The sequence below is a fragment of the Pezoporus occidentalis genome, unplaced genomic scaffold (genome assembly GCF_034315485.1).
Source record: "Pezoporus occidentalis ecotype Australia unplaced genomic scaffold, CSIRO_AGI_Poc_V1 ctg6, whole genome shotgun sequence".
Classification (NCBI taxonomy): Eukaryota; Metazoa; Chordata; class Aves; order Psittaciformes; family Psittacidae; genus Pezoporus; species Pezoporus occidentalis.
Window position 1 is genome coordinate 9,823,071 of NW_026915943.1, and position 22,606 is coordinate 9,845,676.

The following is a 22,606-nucleotide window of genomic DNA, read 5'->3' on the forward strand; positions in this document are numbered from 1 at the left end:
CTGTGGCTGCCCCATCCCTAGCAGTGTTCAAGGCCAGGTTGGACGGAGCTTGGAGCAACCTGCTGTAGTGGAAGGTGTCCCTGCCCATGGCAGGGGGTTGGAACGGGATGAGCTTTAAGGTCTCTTCCAACCCAAACCATGCTGTGATTTCTATAATTTTCCCACATTCATTTCCAACCTGCTGAGTATCTTCAGCTCCTGCAGATTTCGTGAGGCAGCAGCCTCCAGCTCAGCACCCACACCAGGCAGTAGTTGGTGCTGCTGTTTCATTTGCTGGCTATTCATTTAGGCTTTTGGGTTTAGGTTTAAGCAGCATCATTGTAAGTTTCCACATTAATTCGTGTGCTTCAAAGGTGTTGAACTCCAAACCGACAGCATTAGTACCAGTAGAGAGGGAAATAAAAGACCGATCCTGGGAGGAGGCACACGTACCTGGGGTTTCATCCTGGGGTTCCAGCGGATGTAGTAGCCGACCCACAGCTCGAGGTGGCGCATGCTGGCCACGGGATACAGGACATGGTTGGAGTAGCTCACGTACAAGGGGTTAGTAAAGTCTTCCAGTTGGCTGTTGATGTAAGACCAAAGCGATACGGTCTTTTTTGGAAGGCTCTGTAAGGGAAGGGGGTGGAGGAGGCTTTATTTCCCCTACAAATCCCAGTGTTTATCTGCAGGGTTCAACAGCGTGTATACATCTGCCTGTCATTAATACACAGCCCCTTGCCTTTCTGTAGCTTCAATAATAACCCTGCTCTTTTGATGTGGTCACTGTAGGCGAAGCGCGCAGAGGCAGGCGGAGGCACACACGCACCCTGGCACGGGAACACGCAGTGGGAATTGCCATCGGCACAGCAACAGGACGCTGGCGTTGAGCTCTCGCTGCTTTAGTTAAACTTCACTCTTTAAAGTGCTCCTGGGGGACTTGCTCGAGTGTTTAATTGCAAAGAAATAAAGAAAACATTTGACTTAGGCCCTGATCTAGTGGAATAATTAGGCCTGTGAATAGTCCCGGTGAAACCAGTGTGGAAGTGCTTTCTAGATTAAGTACTTCACTAGGCTGAGGCCTTAAAAAAACCTAAACCTACACAGCATGGGGGTGTTCTTCTCTGGAAATGACAATTATTCCAGCACTGTGAGCTCTAGAGGAAACGGGGACCCTGGTTTCACTACAGTACAATGCTATTACAGTACAACAGGGCATTTTTTAAGCTGTTTTTCCTTTTTAAACTGATGTGCTATCAGACACAGCCACATCAGGTCCAGGCAGCACTGTCCTCAGTGTACCTTAGGCTCCAACCTTCTGGTGACAAAATGCTTCATCTTCAGGTCACTACTTTTCCTCCTGATTCCAGACTGGGTCTGAATGCACCCATCTAATACAGTGCTCCCTTGATAAACAAACATGGACCAGACTGCAGGGCAGAACTGTGGCAGGACCTAGAGGCACGTCCTTCCCAATACTGGCAGCTCTGTCCCCTTCCTCTTGGAAAAACACAAGCACAGCAAGAACCAGTTACTTGCTGTAACCTGTGTGTGCAGAATGACAACGCACACGTGGTAGTTAAAAGCAACCTAAAGGCGCTACTTGAAGGAAAAGGGAGAACAGAAAGGTACCAGTCTGCACAGAGGAGGTTACATTAAACTGAACTTCAAAGAAAAACTGCATTTCCAACTGCCTAGGAGACACCAGGAGCTACTCAGCCATCAGTGAGTAGCTGAAAGCCATGCTGAAAGCAGCAGGACTGTCCAGAGGAAAGTGGTAATGCTCTGAAATGTGAAGTCTCCAACAGCAGTTTGTGCAGAGGAAAATACCCCATGTCCCAGCTGTTAAGAAGAGAGCTTGGCATTACCCAGACCTGCATCTACTCCTGTCTTTGAGCACTGAAACAACTTCTCTAGCAACATCTGGCCTGCTGAAGCAATCACAGTACCAGGCCTTCACCTTAGCGAGAAGCTGTCTTACCTCCTTCACTCTCTGCTGCTCACTGCTGCACAGGAAGGTCCCAAACAAGCAGCTGTACAGGTGGTCCAGGATGGTTATCAGGAAGTACTCATTGAACTCAAATGCTGTAGGAAACTACAGACAGAACAAGAAAGTTAGGTTGGAATTTTAGAGAGGGAATTGCAAATCAACTTTCTGCCACTTCGTGGTAAGGAGCTGTCCTCTCTTTGATTCCTAAAACAGGATTTGTCCCTGTTCCCTGCCTGGCTGGACAGTTGGGATCATATTTGCTCCTCCCAGAAGCAAGAGTTTCTCTCTTGGAAAGCTGCTCTACACGTGCAGCGAGGAATTTTGAGCAGAAGCCAGAGGTCTGAAGGGTTTGACCACTGTGTTTACACACACTCAGGGCTGCTTCAAGTCGAAGCCTGCTCTGCTATGCCTGCCCCTCATGACAGCCCATGCAGTGACACTGTGAGCAAAAGGCTGAAGCACATGTGAAATAATGCATAAAAAAACCTGGATATTGCCCAGAGCCAAATGGAAATCACCTGTCTGTGTAACACAGCCCTTCCCAGAGGGAACAGCAAAGAGGCATCCTGCAGCAGGAGTCAGTGGGAAGAGCAGGTGTATGGCTGGGAGCTGCGTTTGCTGATGGTGTTCCATACAGACACAACCAGACCAAAGACAGGCAGAACTGAAACTCACAAAGTGTCCATAAGAACACGTGTGGTGAACCATAAAGACATGCTGGCGCAATGGGGAGGAGAGCAGGCTGCCCCAGCCAACATCCTGGCCTCACAGCTGCACGACAGGATGCCTGCTTGCAGGAGCAACCCAAGGAGAGCACAATGGGTCTTAAAATCACGGAATGGTTTGGGTTGGAAGAGACCTTAAAGCTCATCCAGTTCCAACCCCCTGCAATGGGCAGGGACACCTTCCACTAGAGCAGGTTGCTCCAAGCCCCTGTGTCCAACCTGGCCTTGAACACTGCCAGGGATGGGGCAGCCACAGCTTCTCTGGGCACCCTTCTCTTCACAAGCTCACATTTATTATAGCAGCATGTAGTTAAGCAGCACCCACTAAGTAACAAACCCGATGGAAGCTGACATCATGGCCTGCCTGTGACCTTGTGCATTCAGGCTCTCCCCTGAACAGGCTCTGTGCAGGTCAGCTTGTTAACTGTTCCTGCGGCCAGACACCAGCTCTGCGGACATGTGTGCTACCCAGAACCCACCTGTCTTGTCATCTGCCAGACACAGTCGATGAACTGGAGGAAGACAGGAGAGCGATCTGCATCCGCGTGATTCTTGTCTCCGTGGCCAACTCTCTGAAACAGAGCAGGACAGAGAACTGAGTGGCACAGGGAAACTGCTGCGGTCCCCTCTCAGTCACCCACCCACACCTTCACCAACAGCTTTAACAAGGTTCAAATCAATCTTGGTTTTGCTTTGTCTCTCTCAGTGTGTAATGGAGTGAAGGACAGCTACTCCCTTTGTCTTTGAAGTGAAATTTCTTTATGGGGATATTTCCATGCTAAATGAAAACAGGAGTTGTTTGACTAGCGGCTCCAGATGCTGAGCTGGCACCGGTTCCAGTCAATAGCTACAGTTCAGAAGGGGAAAAAAATGGGAATGCTTCTTGCTTCAGCTGCAGCTGTCGCCCTGGCTACTGCAGTAGTACAGTGTGCTAGATGTGAGCAGTACCTACAGGCACGGCATGTGGCGGGAACCATCACATAACACCTCGCAGCTTCCAAGTGCTGTACAAACACTGACCCAGCCCATCTCCCGCCACCTCAGCAGAGGCAGTGATGAAAGTATCCCCAGAAGGAGGCCTCCAGCCCTCACCGTGCTGTGTGGCCAACACAGGATTCCTCACAACTAGCACAGTACGTGAGGGGCTGTGTATTAACCCAGGAGCCCTGAGTACCGTACAAAGAGCACGTAAATAACAGAGATCCCTACTTCTGTAATACTGTTGTCCCCTCACCAAAGGAAATCACCGTCGTTATCTTCCTCATATAGACAGGGAAGCTAAAATACTCATCATTCAAACACCAGGTAACAGCTTTGCTGCAGCAAAACTTAGTGCCTCAGTTTCCCCACCTTCCTCAGAGCACCTGACTATGCAACCCACTATCGCATATGCTGTAAACAGACCTTGCTCTATCCATTGCCAAATTTAACAGCCACAAGAGAACAGCTACCAGCAAAACACAACGGGAACAAAGACTGAAAGGATTCTACTGAAAGGAGTCTCTCAATTCCCATCAATGCAAACCATAACAAACTGCTGCGTCATACATACCCACAAAGCTGCTCTCTGCCAGCTCTAGAGACACAACCATGAGCTACTCTTGATCCAGTTTCAAGCTGCTGATCTTTTACTTAAACAATTAAAAGCCTCCCCAAAAATAAAATGTCCCTGAAGAGAATATGAGGTCAAGGCCACAACCAAATTCCCCACTCTGTTCAGTACCAAGGCATTTGTTAGGTGACAGTGTCCATGCAGTCTCAGAAAACAGACTGAACTGGAAAGAGAGGTAAAAATTACCCCAGTGGTCTCTGCCAACTCCCAGCAGAAACACCTATCCTGAACCCCAAGCACACTGTTAGTTTAAGGTTAAGCATGGGAACACATGTCAGTGAGGCACCTGAGAGATTTAATACTACCTGGCCCTGTATCTAACCAATACTGTGTCCAGGGATGTTGAGAGATCAGTGGAATTATAGGCAGAAAACAACAGCAGCAGCAGCATTCATCTTTTTAATGGGAGTTCAGCTGGGGGCCTTCCCACAGGAAAGGCCTAACTCCTCTGAAAGCCTTCAAGGTGGACAATAACCTTCTGTCCAGTGCCTTCCCTGGGCTAGAGACTCACCAGCTGAAATCTGTGCCCGAAGCTCAGCCACTCCTTCTCCACCAGCACTTCAAAGCCCCTGATAGTCCGGTAGTAGCCATCTAACATGAGCAGAGACAGGGAGGTGAGCTGGGCGGTCCGGTCCCAGCCATCACTGCAGTGCACAACCACAGATGTCTTCCCTGACTCCACCTTGTCAGCGATGCGAAGGGCTCCAGCGAGAATGAGCTAGGGCAAGGGGAAAAATGAAGTTACAAAACCTCTTTGGAACAGAGACTGTCAATGAAAAATGGCCAGTGACAACACAGGGCAAACCAAGGGCTCTGCCTGCCTCAAGGAGAATGGTAAATCAGTTCCAACTATTTTATAACTAGGACAGCAAATTGGTGAACACATCTGCTGTTCCAGCCAGATGACAACACGTCTAAGCTGTGGTGTAGGCACAGCTCTAGAAGAGCTTTTGCATTAAGCTCAGTCCTTGAAGAGGTCAGGATTTAAAAGCAGGAGCAATATGTGTCTGACACAAACACAAAAGGCCATCGCCTTGAAACTGCCCCAGAAGCAGGTCTGCCCCTTGTCTGCATTAGCAGGTTGACAATGTAAGCTGGACATTGATAGGAGAGAAAGAGCTTGATTTGAAACCAACATCCAGAGAAGCTGAAGCATTTTGCCCCACTCATTCTGACTCTGCTTGGACTCCTGAAAGGCTGATGGGGCACAAACTCCCAGCACTTACTGGTCTGGAGCATCAGTAGCACCAGGATGTCAAGGATCCTCCAGTCAAGAACTTGGAAACTCTGGGACTCCCGGGTTTTCACTACTATGCATTGCCAGGAACACACTTCACTTCCAAAACACCATCTCTCAGTATTTCAACCCCCAGGCTCGTCCCTCTTCCCATCTCTTCCAAGATTCCGCATTCCATGAAATCGTGGTTTTAGAAATTTATAAATTTTAAGTCTTCAAATTGCTCATGAATTGAAAAATCCAGCCCTGGAGCTGGCTCTGGATAACCTTTCCCAGTGAACAGACTGGTATTTGTGGATACTGAGCCACATCAGGGGATGCAGAGATGCGTACCTTGATATGCTCTAGCCAGTGAGTTGACTCTAAATTAGACAGCCAGTGAGTCTCCTCAATATTGGGATACACAATTTCCTTCAGTTTTCTCAGTGACTCTCTCATAACATGGATATTGTGAATGTCCAGGAACACTAACTCTGCATTCTGATAGGCATCCTCGCTCTCATAGCCGCCTCCTTTAGCCTGCAGAACAAAATCCACATACAAATCAGTAAGCAAATCCGTATTTCATACTTTATCCCCATCGTTTGCCTTGAGCAAACAACAGCTCACAAAATACCAGTGATTGTGCTATCTAAAGCAGGCAGAAAACCCTGGATTTATCTTACAAATGAGAACAAACATGTACAGGCACACACTTTGTGTCTCTCTCCTAATGAATGCTGTAATTTTTACCAAAGAATATCACATTACAAGCTTTCTTCTTCTCTGTAATTATCATTTATCCCCATTCAAGCTCTTAGCTCACTCGAGTTGCTGTTCTGTCATTTACAGATTTACCATACTGCTCCAGAAGAGTATGTCCCCCACACTAATTGCCTTTCCTAAGCAGAGGGAAAGACAGTTTAAAAATAAGGAAAAACATCAGCTTTAGTGCAACAAAGCAGTTCTGCCATTAAAACAGGGCTTAGAGTGATGGCATGAGACATGCATTTTAAAAGGTAGAAAGGATCCTGGAGACTAGCAACCTGTCAGCCTCACCTCTGTGCTTGGGAAGATCATGGAACTGATCCTCCTAAGAGCTATGCTAATGCACATGGAGGACAGGGAGGTGATTTGGGACAGCCAGCATGAATTCACCATGGGCACATCCTGCCTGACCAACTTAGAGGACTTCTATGGTGAAGTGACTGCATCAGTGGACAGTGGAAGAGCTACGGATGTTGGACTTCTGTAAGGTCTTTAACATGGTCCCCCATAACATTCTTCTCTCTGTATTGGAAAGATACAGATTTGATGGATGGACTGTTTGGTGGATGAGGAAGTGGTTGGATGGTCGCACCCAGAGGGTAGTGGCCACAAGCTCAGTGTCCAGATGGAGATTGGTGACAAGTGGTGACCCTCAGGAGATGCCATGACCAGCACTGTTTAATAGCGTCATCAATGACAGACAGTGGGATCAAGTGCACCCTCAAACAAGTTTGGAGATGAACCAAGCTGAGAGGTGCAGCTGACAGGCCTGAGGGAAGGGATGCCATCCAGAGGGACATGGACAAGCTTGAGAAAAGGACCCATGAGGCTCAAAAAGCCAAGCACAAGATCCTGCACCTGGGCTGGGGTAGTAGCCCGGTACCAATACAGGCTGGGTGACGAAGGGATTGAGAGCAGCCCTGTCAAGAAGGACTTGGGGCTATTGGTGGATGAAAAGCTGGATGTAACCCAGCAGTGTGCACTTGCAGCCCAGAAAGCCAACTGTATCCAGGGCTGCATCAAAAGGAGCGTGACCAGCAGGTCGAGGGAAGTGATTCTCCCCCTCTACTCCACTCTCATGAGACCCCACGTGGAATACTGTGTCCAGCTCAGGCATCCTCTGCACAGGAAAGACATGGACCTGCTGGAGCAGGTCCAGAGCACTTCTGGAAACAGGCCAAAAGAGTTACGGTTATTGAGCCTGGAGAAGAGAAGGCTTCAGGGACACCTTATTGTGGCCTTCCAGTACTTAAAAGAGGGCTTATAAGAAAGATGGGGGTACACGTTTTAGCAGGACCTATAGGGACAGGATAACAGGTCATGGTTTTAAACTAAAAGAGAGAAGACATTTTTTACAGTGAGTGCAGTGAATCCCTGGACCAGGTTTCCCAGAGAGGTGGTAGAAGAATCATCCCAGGAAACATTCCAGGCCAGGCTGGATGTGGTTCTGGGCAACCTAATCTAGTTGAAGATGTCCCTGTTCATTGCAGGGGGTTATACTAGATGGCCTTTGAAGATCCATTCCAACCCAAACTGTTCTATGATTCTATAACAGCAGGAAGAACTCAGCAACATCCCTAGACTTTAAAGATCCCCAGATTCAAAATATAAGATTTTGAAATTATATTTCAAATCAAAGATCATGACACCTGATTCTCAGAAGTGCTGAGTAGCCCCTGCTCCCATCAGGGTTAACAGGGACAGACTTCTGGTGCTGTTAGAGGAAGCAGTCTTTCAACCACATGAAGTGAAAAATAGTGATAGACAGGGCTCTACAGTTTGACCTCAGAACTACTTTGACTTTTCCCCTTCCAATCTAATCTCATTTCCTGTTGTAGATTAATCCCAAGTGGGCCTTTAGTGGCCACACAGATATCTTACAGATACCAGTGCAGGTGTAAAAGTGAGATCACTGCATAAGATTCTTTTTACAATGGAAAACCCTTTGTGATCCTCAGCAATCATTTGAAATGGTGGTGGAAAATGTGCTCTAAATTATTACATTCCCTCTTTTGACAGGAAAAAGCACCTGACCTTATTGGCTACAGCATTCACACTGGGCCTTGCATCAAATATGAAGATTTTATGGGACTGAGCATTAGAATCCATGATGGCTTGAAGGTACTTTTCATCTTCCTTGCTTCGCTTGCCACTCACTCCCACCATTGGCTGGCTACAGCGAGTGATCGTTGCTTGACTTTCAGGGTGAATCCATGACAATACCTTTGAAAACAAATGAGAAAGAAATGAAGGGAAAATGGGATTCATTAAACCAGTGAAGTGTTTTACCTGTAATTGCTTGCTCTTGGATCCTGCCATGTATTAGCTGCGTCCAGAAGGCAGAATTCTAGTAAAGAACACTTGTGTCCTTACTCATTCTTTGTAGTGGCATTCACAAAGTTTAAACGAACAAGAGGTGACTGAATAAGTTTAAGCCTCACTTTTAAATACGATGCAGACTATTGTCTTGCTTGAGTCACAAACACATTTCTTCACTGTGCAGTCACTGGGCTATGCCTTACTTTATGTTACACCATGTAAAGTTAGGCACTTTCGGAACAGATTTAATTTTCTATAGACTTGAGAAAAAAAACCAGTGTATTTTCAGTTACCACTGAAATGATCATCATAACAATGTGTTTTGTCTTAATTTCATTTAATAAGCATTTTTGTCAAAAGCATCACTAAGTATTCCTCTATCCTGAAAGTCAAGAGTCAGCCAGACAACTGTAAACAGCTAAATAGGGCTGCTTTGTGTTTCCCAGGAACTGAAGTGAGATTCAGTCTGGGTTGTGCCAAGTTATCTTATCTTCTCATTTTGGTTTAGTCTACATCTCTTTCACAACAGTAGTTCCAGCAGATTATGTTGCTAACTCCTCAAACACGTTGCTGTCACTTTTATTATCCATTGACCATTTATTTGTTCCCTGGAATCCACTCAGCCCGATCTTGGTATTATTTATGGCCCAAAGGTATGTAACAAAGCCACATAAAAGTTGCTTCTTTTGTCACACTCACTGGTATGCGTCCTCTTGATCTGAAGGATGCTACTCTCTTTAATTCTTCATCAGGAATGTTTACAGGCACAGCTAAAATGGCAGGGTACGTATCACACAGCTCATAGCGCTCATTAATCTTGGTCAACCTCCAGCTTTCATTGGGAATTCCCTAAAGAGGAAACAACAGCAGGTTAGCCAATGAGTTGCTCTAAGACCTCACTCAGAACAGTCAAATCCCCAGACCTGAAATTCAGGGCAACTTTTGTTAATGAAGGACATTTAGGACTGGAGCCTGGGTCTGCATTATCTTGGTGATTTGCATTTCACGCCTCTTCTCTGAGAGGCACATGTTTTACTCGGCTCACTGAAGAACAGGAAAACTAGAAGATTGCAGATAGGCTCACCTATGGCAAAGAACTGTGAAGACTACTGATGTGGAAACACACATCATCCTCCTGAGGGCATCCTTAACATACCTCCTGGTCTCATCATGGTGCTTACAGGAGATCCAGGAGCAAGACAGAACGGGTGACCAACACTCCTCACTTAGTTCAAACGTGGTAAATGGAAACTGGGGATGCAAAGTGGAGTTATGAGACAGGACGGAGGCAAAGACAGAAAGGAGAGGCAGTAAAACACCCAGCTGAATCAGTCTGTTTTGGCATTGTTCAGTGTTTCTGGTACAGCTGTGCAATCCACTAAAAACACCATCAATCTAGCACTGGTGTGTCCCTGGCTGTGTGACTGTATGTGATCTGGAAAGTGATGTGAGACTCTATGTTCCTCTCAGACCAAGCTCCTGTTGTACTAGTTTGGCTGGGAGAGCAGGGAATCTGCACACGCATCAAGCTCAGTGTGCCCTGATGAGGAAGCAGCTCAACAGCTTCCCAACTGGTAAGCTCCAGATAACACCTGCAGCACAATGGGGATGATCCTGACAACCTGCAGATTTAGTTCGGCTGATGCTGGGAGTTAACAGATCAAATCAGTGCGGCTGCTACTGTGTGCCCGCAAGGGGAGATTCAAACAGACACTTGCTGCAGCAGGGGTGAGCACCGATACAAAGCATCTCTGCGGCAAAGACAGATCTACTACAGCGAACCAGGCGAGACTGCTAAGCACAGAGTCTGTTTTAGAGGAACATCAGCTCTTAAAACAATACACGCTTCTGTTCTGATTAACAGTACTTTATTTTCAGGAGGGTGGTGGGGCACCGACTGCCACTGTCGCAGCTCCAACAGGAAATAAATGACAAACGCAGCACAGGTCAGATGAGCTGTGGTAATTATGGTTGAACCCACATGGGCTGCAGCTGGGTCCCTGTCAGAGCAGCGAGTCACGCTGTCAAAACAGGTCAGGGTTAGAAATGGGAGGAGACGACAGACCTTCTGTCTGATACCAAGCACACATCCTGCTTGTGAGCCACCCCTGATCCTGGGGCCCTCCCTGGGAAGGAAATGTTACTACAAGGAAATCAACAGCTGCCAGAATCATGAGTACTCCAAAACCCTATTTATGCCTGAAGCCAAAGAACTGGCAGAAACAGGCATCAAATATTGTGTATACATAGTCCAAGCTTACTGACGAATAAAACATGCTCAGAGGTGCACAGCCAGCATGGTATCTCCTTGCCCACCAGCTTTGCTGTCCACCACAGAATAGCAAGACTCTTGGTCTTAGCTGTCCATCAACTGTGATGAAACTGGTTACTATCCAGAAGTGACCTAATGGCAAATGACTAAATTGTAATCAGTCCTGTCCTAGTAAGTACACGGCTATACTGCAACAGATCCATCGGCAGCACTTGGAGATTTCACCTCCCCCAAATCTGAATTCAAACTGCTGTCAGCACATTCGTGGCAAGGAAAATGGGAGCTGACAAGCAGTTACATGGAAGTAAAGCTCCTTTTCATTCCACCTTGCAACTCTACCAGTGCTTACAGAGATCAAGCAGTCACTGGCACTGCAAAGTGTCCTCACTGTGCTGGGCAGAATGGCTTCAGCATACAGTGCTTGGTCCAGAACCAGCAATAAGTCTTTCAGGTGCCACTCTGACAACTTGAATGAAATCTTTCCTCTGCAATAAGAACATCCATGACAAGTCCCCTGTCCTGGTTTAAAACAAGACACCCCCAAAGAAAAAAAATATACTGTGTCAGCATTCACATTTCTTCTGAGTATCTGCTTTCTGTTGGCACTGGAGCCTCAAATCACAGCACCACTCAAAGAGGGCTTTGGATTCAGATCATGACTCTCTCTAAGGACTCAAAGCAAACAGAAATAAGCTAAGTGGGCTGGAAGAGAAGACAAATTTGCATCTTCCCAGGACATTTGCCATGATGCAGTGTAGGTTCTGCATTTATTCATGCCCCTTCAGCTTTGTGCTTTCTCCAGCTGGATTCAATAGAAAAAGCTAAACATAACATAAAGCACACCGGTATTTCCTCAAGATACATTTCACTGCTTCCTGATAAGCTGTAAGCACCTGAAAGTCTACCAGCGACCCAACCCAAACTGTTGTTGATGTAAGTCATGCTGTCATGTTGGATGTTGCCCGGGAAGCTAGGGACCAGGTTAGGAAAGCTAAGGCCCAGTTAGAATTCTATTCTAAGTCAAGAAGGCTCTGCAGGCTCACAACTGGCTCTGGGAGCTGCCTGCCCAGCACCTGAAGGATTGCCTTACTAGCTGCAGGTCCTGATTGTCCGGAAGCTTCTAGGGAATGTGGCTGCTGGATGTCCACATCAGTGACCAGAGCCTGGTGCACAAGGTCTGGTTCTCCAGGTGAACTAACACTGCTACTAGACTCTGATGTCAAGAGAATTCATGTGTTTGGTTGCTGCCAGGGGGCAAAGTGAGGAAGGCAACGTGGCCATGTCTATAAATCAAATACGCCCATGACCATTCTCACTTGAGACTACATCTCACATCCACACTATTAAACTCATTTATTCTCCAAAAAGGGCAGTTTGTCCAAACTGCCTACTGGTGATGGCCTCTGAACTGTGCCCATGTTTGGGAACAGGTGAGCTGGGCTTGCAGTGCTCCCTCTTTTCTGCTCCACCAGGACCTCTTTGGGTTCCAGCTCTGCTATGGTCCAGCTGCACAACCACAAACTGAGTCTGCCAAGGACACTGCAAAGCCACAAGAAAGAGCTGTGTGCAAATCCATAGGAAGACAAGAAATGTGTAACTGCAGATAGAGGAAGAGGATTGCTGAGATGGGGATCGCTGAGCTCAAGGTTACCAGAAGGAAAACAACATCATGAAATTGTGTTAGCCAGTGAGTAACTGCTTCATACTCTCAATCTGCACACGTTTTGCTGGAAGAGTATCTTTGTGCATGACTAAAGATGCTCACACACATTCACTCAAGTGAGGGATGGTAATAACCTGGATGAAGCTATGCCTGGAACTTGTGACGAAGGTACCCCAGTGCTTGGGAACACTCCTTACGACTATCATCTAACCACAGATATGCAGCCTTTGTGGCACCTCCACATGCAAACCAGACTTGGTTTCCCTCTGGAAGGTCATTCATGCCCTACTTTAGTGTCCTGTGCTCAGTTATCACTTGACATGCTGTAGAAGATGGACTTTCTTCACTTGCAGGGAAAAACTGTTGAAGGCACACCAGCAAGGCACTGAAACCACCACCTTGCAAAGCACATGTTTAAGCTTAAGCACATGAGGATCTTTCACCAACAGGAAAAAAGCCAATATCCTTGCTGGAATTACACATAATCAAATCTCTGGGATCCAGCAGATCACCTCTGATCTTAGCCACATCCTGAGCTGCAGCATGCAAGGCAGGCAGGGTCCTGAGTTACACACCAGCAGTGCCTCTCAAAGCTGGTTTGAGCCATGAGATGCCAAGAGGCCGAGCACGTTAGCTCAGGCACATCCCTGCACCGACACAGGATACGGCTGCCAGAGCCAAGCTGGTCCCTCTGCCATGTACTCGGCCCAGGTTGTGTCCACCTAGCACAAGAGAGCTGTGATTTGTTTTGCAGTAGAGACATAATGAGCACAAGCAGGACCTCAGTTAAACCATGGGACATTTAACAGGTAGGTGTCATTTTACTCCCCCAGGTTACACCAAACAATCCTCTGTAGGATACTGTTCTCATGCTCTACCTTTGTATGCTTGTATACTAATGCTGGGCACTTCTTTTAACTTCAAAACAGGTCAGCTCCTTTTCTGAATTTCTATATATTTCCTCTAAAAGCAGCAACCACAGCCCTATACTGTGGCTCCCTGGTACATATAACCAGAGCACATGATTAGACGAGCATGACTTCTGTAAGGAAACATCGCACATTTCCCGCTTCACAACCCCTTGTAATATTTTCCAAATGCTCCCCACCTTGTTAAGGAAAATGAAAGCTTTAAGTTACTCCAAAGGCATCTCACGGCCTTTTGGTTTCAACTGAGTCTTATTCACTTTGCAGTTCTGTTTTATACTCTGCCAGCCCACGTGTAATAAAAATCAGGGAGCAATTTCAGTTTTAAATTTCATTTGCCACATGCGATTCCAGTTACTGAACAAATCCCAAACCTCTCTGAGTTCCTTTTGTTCTCCACAGGTTGTTTATTACTCCCCGTGGTTTTATACAATCACAGAGTTTTAATAAGTTACATATTTCCACCTTCCCAAGAATGCCAACAGAGAAGTCAGGGGTTTACTGAGTATCCTTCCTAATTGCCATAATCTCTGCCATCTCAACACACTTATGTTAATCTGAAAATAGAAATTATAACAAATAAATCATGCCAAGCACAAACTTGCCATGTCTATGACTGCAGACATAGAGCCTACCACGGATCCTGCCCTGAAAGTCCTTTCTGGATGCCTGGTAGCATGCTTGGCTTCTACTTTTGCTCTGCTCCCCTCTCTGTTCCTGCTCCCACAGGGAAACAACCAACACAGTCTAAGATACACCAAGCTAATGCCTGGCCATACTGCTGGGCTGTTTATGCCCTAGGCCAGCTCTTCTCTAATGGTTTTTAAACCAATTCCAAAAGGTCCTGCAGATAGTACATACGTCTTGCTTCTCTGTTTCTGGTCACAATTCATACAGTCAGAGGCAGGTAATCCCTTTATCTGATCTGATGATGCCAGTGGTGCTTTACTCTTAACGAATCTCTGCTGCCATTTCAGGACATAATCCTGATTTACTTTAGTATTTGTTATTGCTTTAACAGAACCTGGCTGGATTAAGAAAAAAGGCTAAGACATTCACAGAGATAAGTTGAACATCCGTAGTTATAAATGCTGAAATTAAACAAACAGCCTGAAATACCTAAAACTTTAGGAGATGACATAAAGCTTCATGCTGCAGGACCTAAATCAATCTAACAAAAGGGATGAAATTCTCCTCCTGGCCAGATCACAACATAAACATCTACTGCAGTATCGTCTGCCTCTTCCTCAGCAGCTGGTGTTGGTCACTTTTGGAGATAAGCTACTGGAACAGATGGATTGTGTGATCTGGAATGGTAATGGCTGTGGCCCATCACGGGTATAATTCAGATAGGCCATGGCTGAAAAGAATCCTGGTTTGGATTCATTTTTGCAGTTACCAATGCAAGCAAATGAGGGTGGGGCTTCAGCAGATGGACGTTAGTTTGGTTTCTTGACATAAAGGCAGTCAGGCAGTTTTTCCTGTCCACATAAAAACGATACAGAAGCAGGTCATAACAAAAGCACACACTGCAGCAGTGTCTCAACTGAAACACGCTTCACACACAACAGTGCTACCTTGAGTCTCATTTTTCTTTACAGAAAGGCCATGAAGAGCTGTAAATCACATGCATGTAAATTTATATATCTTTTCACCATGTAACCAAACTCCTGCCAAATTTAAGGTGCAGCAAATCCCAATATAAAAACTAATATGGACAGAAAAGCTTGTATTCTAAAAACAGACACACCAAGATTAAGAAATTGGACTAATTTACCTCCAAATTCTCAAGGGTCACCTTTCCTTCTTTCCAGGTATTGTAAGAACGTCTTTTGTACATGGTCTGTTTTAACTGAGGCTTGACTGAGTGAATGCTGGGCTTTACAATGAAGATTATTTTGATAGCATGGGTATTCTTTAGTCTTTACTCCAAAGTTATCAGACCTATACAGAAGAATCTCACCCATACAGTTTGGGCTGCAGATCCTTCTCTATAAACAGATCTTTCTTTAAAAAAACTACCAAGAAAGAGGTGAATTATAAACAGAGCAGCAATTGCTGCATTATCTGGTCTTATTAGTCAAAGTCGACCTTAGATACAAGGTGTGTCACTGATTACAAATGATCAGAGTTTGTCTCTACGAGGATTTTAGGTTGTGGTATCTCACTGCAAAACATACACTTTGCAATGAATACATCTCACTTGCAATTAGAAGCCTAGAACCAGGGACTTATCTTAGGCAGCTATTTCAGGAGGGAACAAATCACCCCCAACAGTGAAGCACTCTCTCCCCATCTGCTAATGACAGGCCTAGATAACCAATTTAGAAGGCATGCCCAGCTTTTAGAAGACAAGAGCTATTAAAATAAATCCTTTCCTTTGGTTTTGGATGCCAGGAAACAGATGAACAACTAGGCTAGGACAAAGGTCTGGTTTTGTTCTGTTTGTGGGAAAGGCCCAAATAAATCTTTAAATTACGAGGCTTAAAATATCTTCCTTTTACAAGGGAAAATTGATTTTATCCTGGTAGGTCTGGATGAGATAAAAGCTTACTGTGTCCTGGGCAAATCATGCTGTTTCTGCCACTTGAGAATTTTACAAGAGTGATCTCACTATAAATAAAATAATTCTCCCATCTTTTCCACCAGGGAGGCAGGATTCCTAATTGACAGCCTGCCACTTCATTAATACCTTTGACCAATCTACTCTGGACGCACTGCAACTGTCTCTTCTAAGCTACGGTAAATGAGAACACTCTCTAGGTTGATCTCTATGCTGATTCCCCAAGAAAATGAAGACATTCTGTATATAGTTTTTTTTTTTTCCTTCCAGTTTCCTGTTTGAGACAGGAAAAACTGGAGAGAAATAAAGCTCATAAAGCAAGAGCTGAGGTGTGAAATTCTGCCAATGGGATGCCTGTACCTACAAAACACATCTTCGATGTGTCATGAGCAGTGGCTCATGACTAAGCCAGAGCAATAGTTTTTTCTACCAAAGCCTAAAGTCAGCTCTCTGCAGCCTGAGTAATCTCCATCAGTGGATGTGACCGTCTCTAAAGCTGTTCTGCTGCCATCAATCACTGCAGTGTGGGGAATAGTGTCCTAACCCAGCCTGCATGACATTTGTCAGCAGGACCATTGGCTGCTCCATGCGACCTGTAATTGTATTACTGCACAGACTCTCATTTCTGAAGAGCAGAGAAGATGAGGAAGGACAAGGCACAATACCCACCTGTCGTCTGTACTCCCACGTGGGGTCATACACCTTCCACCCATTTTCTGGGAAAACTTCCTTGTACTCAAATGCAAAAAGTGGCTGAAAGAAAGAAAATTTACTGTTAAGAGCCCACTCAGAGCCCATTTTCAGGATGTCTGGTATCTCAAGTAGTAACTCACCACTTTTAGGGCTTTGTGAAAAAGACTGACACACTTCCTGTAGCAGGCAATTAGTAAAACAATATACTTTCCTCTATATACCTGATCTTGCTTTTCTATTACCTAGAACTTCATGGACAAAAGGACTTTATTATTAGAGAAAGAAAAGACTACTTGGGCAAGAACACTTTTACATATTATAAACTAGATCCTTTCAACCAGTACTTAAAGCAGCAATTGCAATGTTATAATGTGACAGAGCAGACTAACTGCATTCCAGATTCGGGGCAGTGAAAACACTATTAGCTGTAAACCTTTGATGGATATCACTGAGCTTTAAGTATTTTCCCTGTGTTACGAGGGTGTATCAGTAAGTCATTCACTGCGCATGAAGGAATCCAGCCCCACAGTAGCTTTTTTTCCTGTTTTTCCTATACATTCTAAACTCCTACAGAATCAATTCTAAACCAGATTTTAAACCCAGCATTTCTCCTCCTTCAACAAAATGCATCCATGTGAACCCTGTACCAAATAGATGGCACTGAACATCTGTGTCTTTTGGTAAAAACTGAGAGGAAAATACTTACCAGATTATTTGAAACTGGGAAAGCATATTTCATGAGGTTCTCAAATATGGACCGCCTTGTTCTCCCTTCAGGCTTGTGAGCAAATCGCAAGTTTCGAATATCCTAGGGAAAAAAGAGGGAAATAAAATTGCAGGTTTCTGAACCACTTAAAGGAAAATCCAAAAGCCAGCATTCAAAATAGGGTCACACCACAATGCTCCTTCTGGTACTGATTTAATATGGCACTTTGAACGCTGCTGTACTGCAACTCTGGGCTTGGTTCAGTGGCTGTCTGCAGACTCCAACAAAGCCTGACACAACTGCAGAGGAGCAGAGGGAGTGCACAGGCACCTGATCACAGTATCTTGCCTTCACATGGCGTTCTCTACCTGCTGAAAGCCTAGGAGAGAGCCCAGGGACAAGCTATCTCTGATTGACAGGACTCTGTGAGACAGACCTAACTCTTACTGGGCTCTCATGCTGAGCTGTGCCAGTGGGCAGCTGGAAGGGACTGTGTCACGAAGTACTCCACACCTACTGCATGTAGGGAGCCAGTTTGGTGAAAAACAACCAACGCCATCTTCCTTTAAAGCTTCCATTTCTGAGCACTCAAGAGAATGTTCAGAAACTGAGAACTCCTCCACTTTGCACAGCAGCAATTTCTACCAAGAGCGGTAACCCAGGACCTCCTTTCACAATCATCTACAAAATCTAATTCGGAAGCTAAATAAAGCATCTCTGAGATGCCAAGATTTTCCAGCCAAGCCTACACCTCAAACTCTTGTAGTAAACAGCTTAAAAGCCACCAGCAGGAAAGGAGCTTTCAAGTTCAAGCACACGATGATGGTACAGCAAGTCAGAGAGTAAGATAAACAGCTGAAGACTTAGCTTTTTCCCAAAACTGAGATTAGGTAATTGGGCTCAGACAGAGGACATTTCAGGCTGCATAAGCTGCATCTGTACCATTCAGCTATTGCACTGAACTGCTTTGCATACCCTAGGCCAAGCAGGCTGGCATATCTTGTCTACAATGAGTGCAGCTGAAGAACCTTGAAAACTACTTTCAAAATCAGATGGGTTTTGAAGTGTGTGAAATTTTACTGACTGAAATGCTTTGCAGAACTTCCTACAGAGAAAACCTCTTAAAATATATGTTCCCCTTCCCCTCTTGTAAAACACAGATAGAAGTTTACCTTGCATACAATCTCCAGCCCGTAGGAATTCTCACCACGACTGGAAGCACCTCCAATTTTCTCCACTCTGTTGATTACACCTAAAGATGCATCTAGGACAAAAGGAGGGTCCTGTAGACAGTTGAAATTTGTGAGTTTAAAAAGGGGAGGGGGAAAAGTCCCCAGCTCCTGCTCCCTTATGCCTATATTCCCAAATGTATAGCTATGATTCCCACAGAATTACTCTCAAAGAACACCTAGGTCTAAATATTGAATAGCCAACAAAAGGAGATGGTTTCAAAAGCTTACCCGTTCCATGCTTTTAAAATACAGTCTATAATTGGTAACAGTAAGGGTTCCTCTGATTGCTCCAGTGAAGGGGCAGATGTAAGTAACATCCTTCGCTTTAAGAAAAGGGGAAAAAAGAAGTTAATTTCATGGTTAATTTATGAGAACAAAATTATGATAGCAACAATATTTGGAGGCTCTACTTTTCAAAGCATTAAATGAAACAAAGCTTAACCTGGGCTTCTAGGCTAGAGCTAACATTCAAGTTTCAGTTCTGTGGAGAAGGTAAGAGTTTGGGTATGAACTGAGCTCCAGGCAAGTATCATCACCTAGAATCCTACCTCTACCCCTGGAAAAAGCCGGTATTTGGCTGCAAACTGTTTGCTCTTACTGAGCAATGCTTTGCCAGTACCTGAGAATATCATACACAAGAAGAGGAGATGATTCCTTGCCTAGATGCAGGCATTTGAAGCTGACAATCATCTGCATAAAAGCTGAGGATCATCCACAAGCTAGTCTGTGCCACCAAGGACAGGAGAAGGAGGTTCTCCTACACTGGCTTTCAGGATGTTTAGGTCCTTCTGCAGACCCCTGCGCACAGTCAGCCCTGGGATGAAGGCCTTTGTGCTAAAAGCCAGCAGAGCTACAGCAGCCACGAATCTGTGTAACACCCAACTGCTGGTGATTTTATGTCTGAAGTCAGCGATCAAGTTACTCTGCAACGATCCAATTATTTCTGAGCCTGAGTGATGGTGACTCAAAGCAGTCCCCTTCTTAAAAGGCCTCAAACGTTTCTCACTTGTTCCAGCAAAAGGCAAGAGGTGCTGCTGGTTTTCCACAGCAAACACCTCCCCTAACTGCCCTTCTGGTTTATATCAATTAAAAACACCAACATTTAAGTTGTTCTCCTCCCCCTCCTCGCTGCCCATCATGTTTTCTGCCACTGAAGCTGTTGCCTGGCTGTGCTGTGGCAATGGTTTATGCTATGACCAACAAGTAACAACACCCCCTCAAACACACAAAATTCCTTTCAGGAGAAGACCCATTGTCCAGAGATGCCAGACCCATGAAAGAACTCCCTGGACCATCCTACCCTCAGGCCTCCAAACCCTACAGGATCCAATTTGCAAGAGCTGTGTACAGTCAGGAAGACAACTTGCCTCCCATCCAGGTGGCAGCCACCACTCACAGGAAGCACACTGGGGTGTCAGGATGGGGACCTGTATTTCTTCTACCATTCTCCCATGAGATTTAGCTGGAAGGGAGGGAGGAAGAGAGACTGCCTTGCTCCAGGGCACTGGCAACTCATATAACTAAATCATCCTAATATCAGCTCTGCTTTTGCATAGTCTTCTCTGAGCCTTGAGATTTGGATATGGAGAAAGATCTTTAAAACATCAGGAGTGACTAATTCAGAGCAAAATACATAGCACAGATATTTTTATTAAAAATAAATCACTATATATATGTGAGAAATTCATCATTTATTTCAATTCACATGCATTTGTTCAAAGGACAATGAAACACAAAATGCTTCTAGCCAGTTCTAATTAAACCAAGGGTTTCGTTATTGGCTGATTATTAATCACTTCTTTTCAAAGACCAGTTTGCAGAGGTTTGAAAGCAGACTCACGAAGCATAACAAGGGTGAGGGCAGCCTGCCTGGTTTTTCCCCTGGAGTTCCCATTGCTCAAAATGGAAATTCAAAATGTTTTTAAAAACCCCACAACAAAATCTACTGATAAAAGTGTGCATTTATATCCAAAAGAGAGCAGGATTTCTGAGTAAAGGTGCTAGAAAAAATGTTTTCCAGGTAGGAAATCCCAGGCACGATCCCAAACACCAGCCTTGCCAGCCTGTAAGCCAGTGCACCTTTCACATTTGCATTTTATTAGCTTGGTTTCCTAAGGAAACAATTTTACTTAATTACACTGCACATGTACATATGTACCTACATGGCTTGTCTGACCTTAACCCGGCCATACTGTATGATTTCAGCATTCTCTGATAAACAGGGATCTCCAAGGCACTGAAGCGCTTCACTGTTTGTGAGAATGGATGCAAGGTATAATAGAGAGGTTGTATTAGTGCTACCACCAAGGGAAAGCCTAATAAGCTCAGTCTTTGGTAGATGCAAGAGAATTCATGTGGGAGAAAGATACTAGAAACTGGGATTTACTAATTCCCCTGCTTATGAAATTCCTGTCTTTTCAGAGCCAATCTTTCTCTAGGTTATTGGGTTGGCTGAAACAATATTTTTTCCTTTCCCTGTAAAATACAAAGACAATTTCATTTGCCTTTCTTGACACTTTTAACAGGAAATAATTACTGCTGATGAATAACAAATCGTTCTCTTTTGCTGCCTTTGACTTTTTGCTGGACTGGGCAGCTGCTGTCTGGGAAACTCCAAAAGCCACTCAGTCTCAGACTTGCATGGCTCGTCACATCATTTGTCAACAGATAAAGCACTGGTAACTCTGATCTCTTACACTATTAACCAGGAACTAAAATCTAGTCTTGCTGTCAGAGCTAGTTGCGCCTGTGGACAGAGTTAGGTGTTGGACTGGAGTGCACGGTTGAAGTACGAGTTCAGTGGCCCTAGGAAAGGAGTGGAGAACAGGACTGAGCATTGAGTTGACAGGCTTTTGCCTTTTTTCCCCGTTGTTGTTGTTGGGTGCATTTTTTTGGTGAGGTATTTTTATATTTTTTTATTTTTAGGACTGATATTGCACTCTTCCATATCATTTTAAGAGGAAGGTAATATGGTAAACTAGTGAATGCAAAATCCTCCACAGAAAATTAATCTAGAGGCCTTACTCAAACTTTCGGAATGGAATGCATCAGCAAACATGGCACATGTCAGAATGGCTGGATGAAAAATAGCAACAACAAAAACCCATCCCTGTATCATAGGAAGTTCCCTGCCACGGCACTGTATCCTCTCCTTCAGTCTGTGACAGAGATTGGGCACACAATTGTGTTATGTCAACATAAGAAGTTACCCTGTGGCAAAACAACTTGAAACAGTCAATCCATGTCTTCTCAGGAGGCAGCAAATGCAAAGCTGTACAACCCACCTCATTCCTCATGCTAAGATACATTGAATTGCCTTGTAATTGCTACATGGTAAGGGAACACAGTTACCTTGGCTCATGCCATGTGCATTAACTTATGAACGAAGCAACCTGATTGTCGTTCTCAGAACATCAGCAATTCGCTGACACTGATGTGAATGACTGCCAATATATTTTGTTCTATGGGTATTCTATTTGGTTAGCAAACAACAAGAAATTTCCTCTTCACGTACCCATATCTTTAATGGTCTCCCCTGGTAGCAAAGGTGGCTCTTCCATTTCAGCCAATTTATTTGTCTCCCTCAGGACCTAGACAAAGCATAGAAGTAGAAAAAGAAATTAATTACATTTTCATAAACCAAGAAGTTTGCACTTACCTGCAATGGGTCAACAATATCAAGGACAACAAATATTCAAAGATCTTGAGGTACTACCTGGTGTCTCAGCCTGTGAAAGGCCAACACAAAGCATGCTTTGTGAGAGACCTCAATGCAGTCCTCAAGCACAGCACTGGGCCATGCACAAGCGTTTAAAGCAAGGATGTCTATGTCGGAGATGCTGCTCAAAGCAGGCTCAGTGCTTTGGTGGCACACTTCCCCACATGGCTGCCTTCCATGCTCTAACCTTTTCCTCACCAGCCCGTCACTAGAAGTCAAACTCT

At 44.9% G+C, this 22,606-nt stretch overlaps 1 protein-coding gene across 5 annotated transcripts in view; it reads right to left on the bottom strand.

The window, feature by feature from the left end:
* The window catches only part of MTMR2 (myotubularin related protein 2), a 60,574-nt gene that overhangs the window by 2,375 nt on the left and 35,593 nt on the right, over positions 1-22,606 (bottom strand). For 4 of the 5 annotated variants that reach the window (XM_062639351.1, XM_062639352.1, XM_062639355.1 and 1 more), the window contains 12 exons: positions 22,179-22,254; positions 18,893-18,987; positions 18,605-18,715; positions 17,433-17,534; positions 16,703-16,786; positions 9,309-9,458; positions 8,325-8,513; positions 5,877-6,062; positions 4,818-5,024; positions 3,174-3,266; positions 1,961-2,074; positions 433-609 (listed from right to left, as the gene is read on the bottom strand). In XM_062639351.1, coding sequence (XP_062495335.1) covers positions 433-609; positions 1,961-2,074; positions 3,174-3,266; positions 4,818-5,024; positions 5,877-6,062; positions 8,325-8,513; positions 9,309-9,458; positions 16,703-16,786; positions 17,433-17,534; positions 18,605-18,715; positions 18,893-18,987; positions 22,179-22,254 — 1,584 coding nt within the window. Of the gene's footprint in view, positions 1-432; positions 610-1,960; positions 2,075-3,173; positions 3,267-4,817; positions 5,025-5,876; positions 6,063-8,324; positions 8,514-9,308; positions 9,459-16,702; positions 16,787-17,432; positions 17,535-18,604; positions 18,716-18,892; positions 18,988-22,178; positions 22,255-22,606 lie in introns of those variants that run through there. The other variant, XM_062639356.1, reaches the window with a different exon arrangement.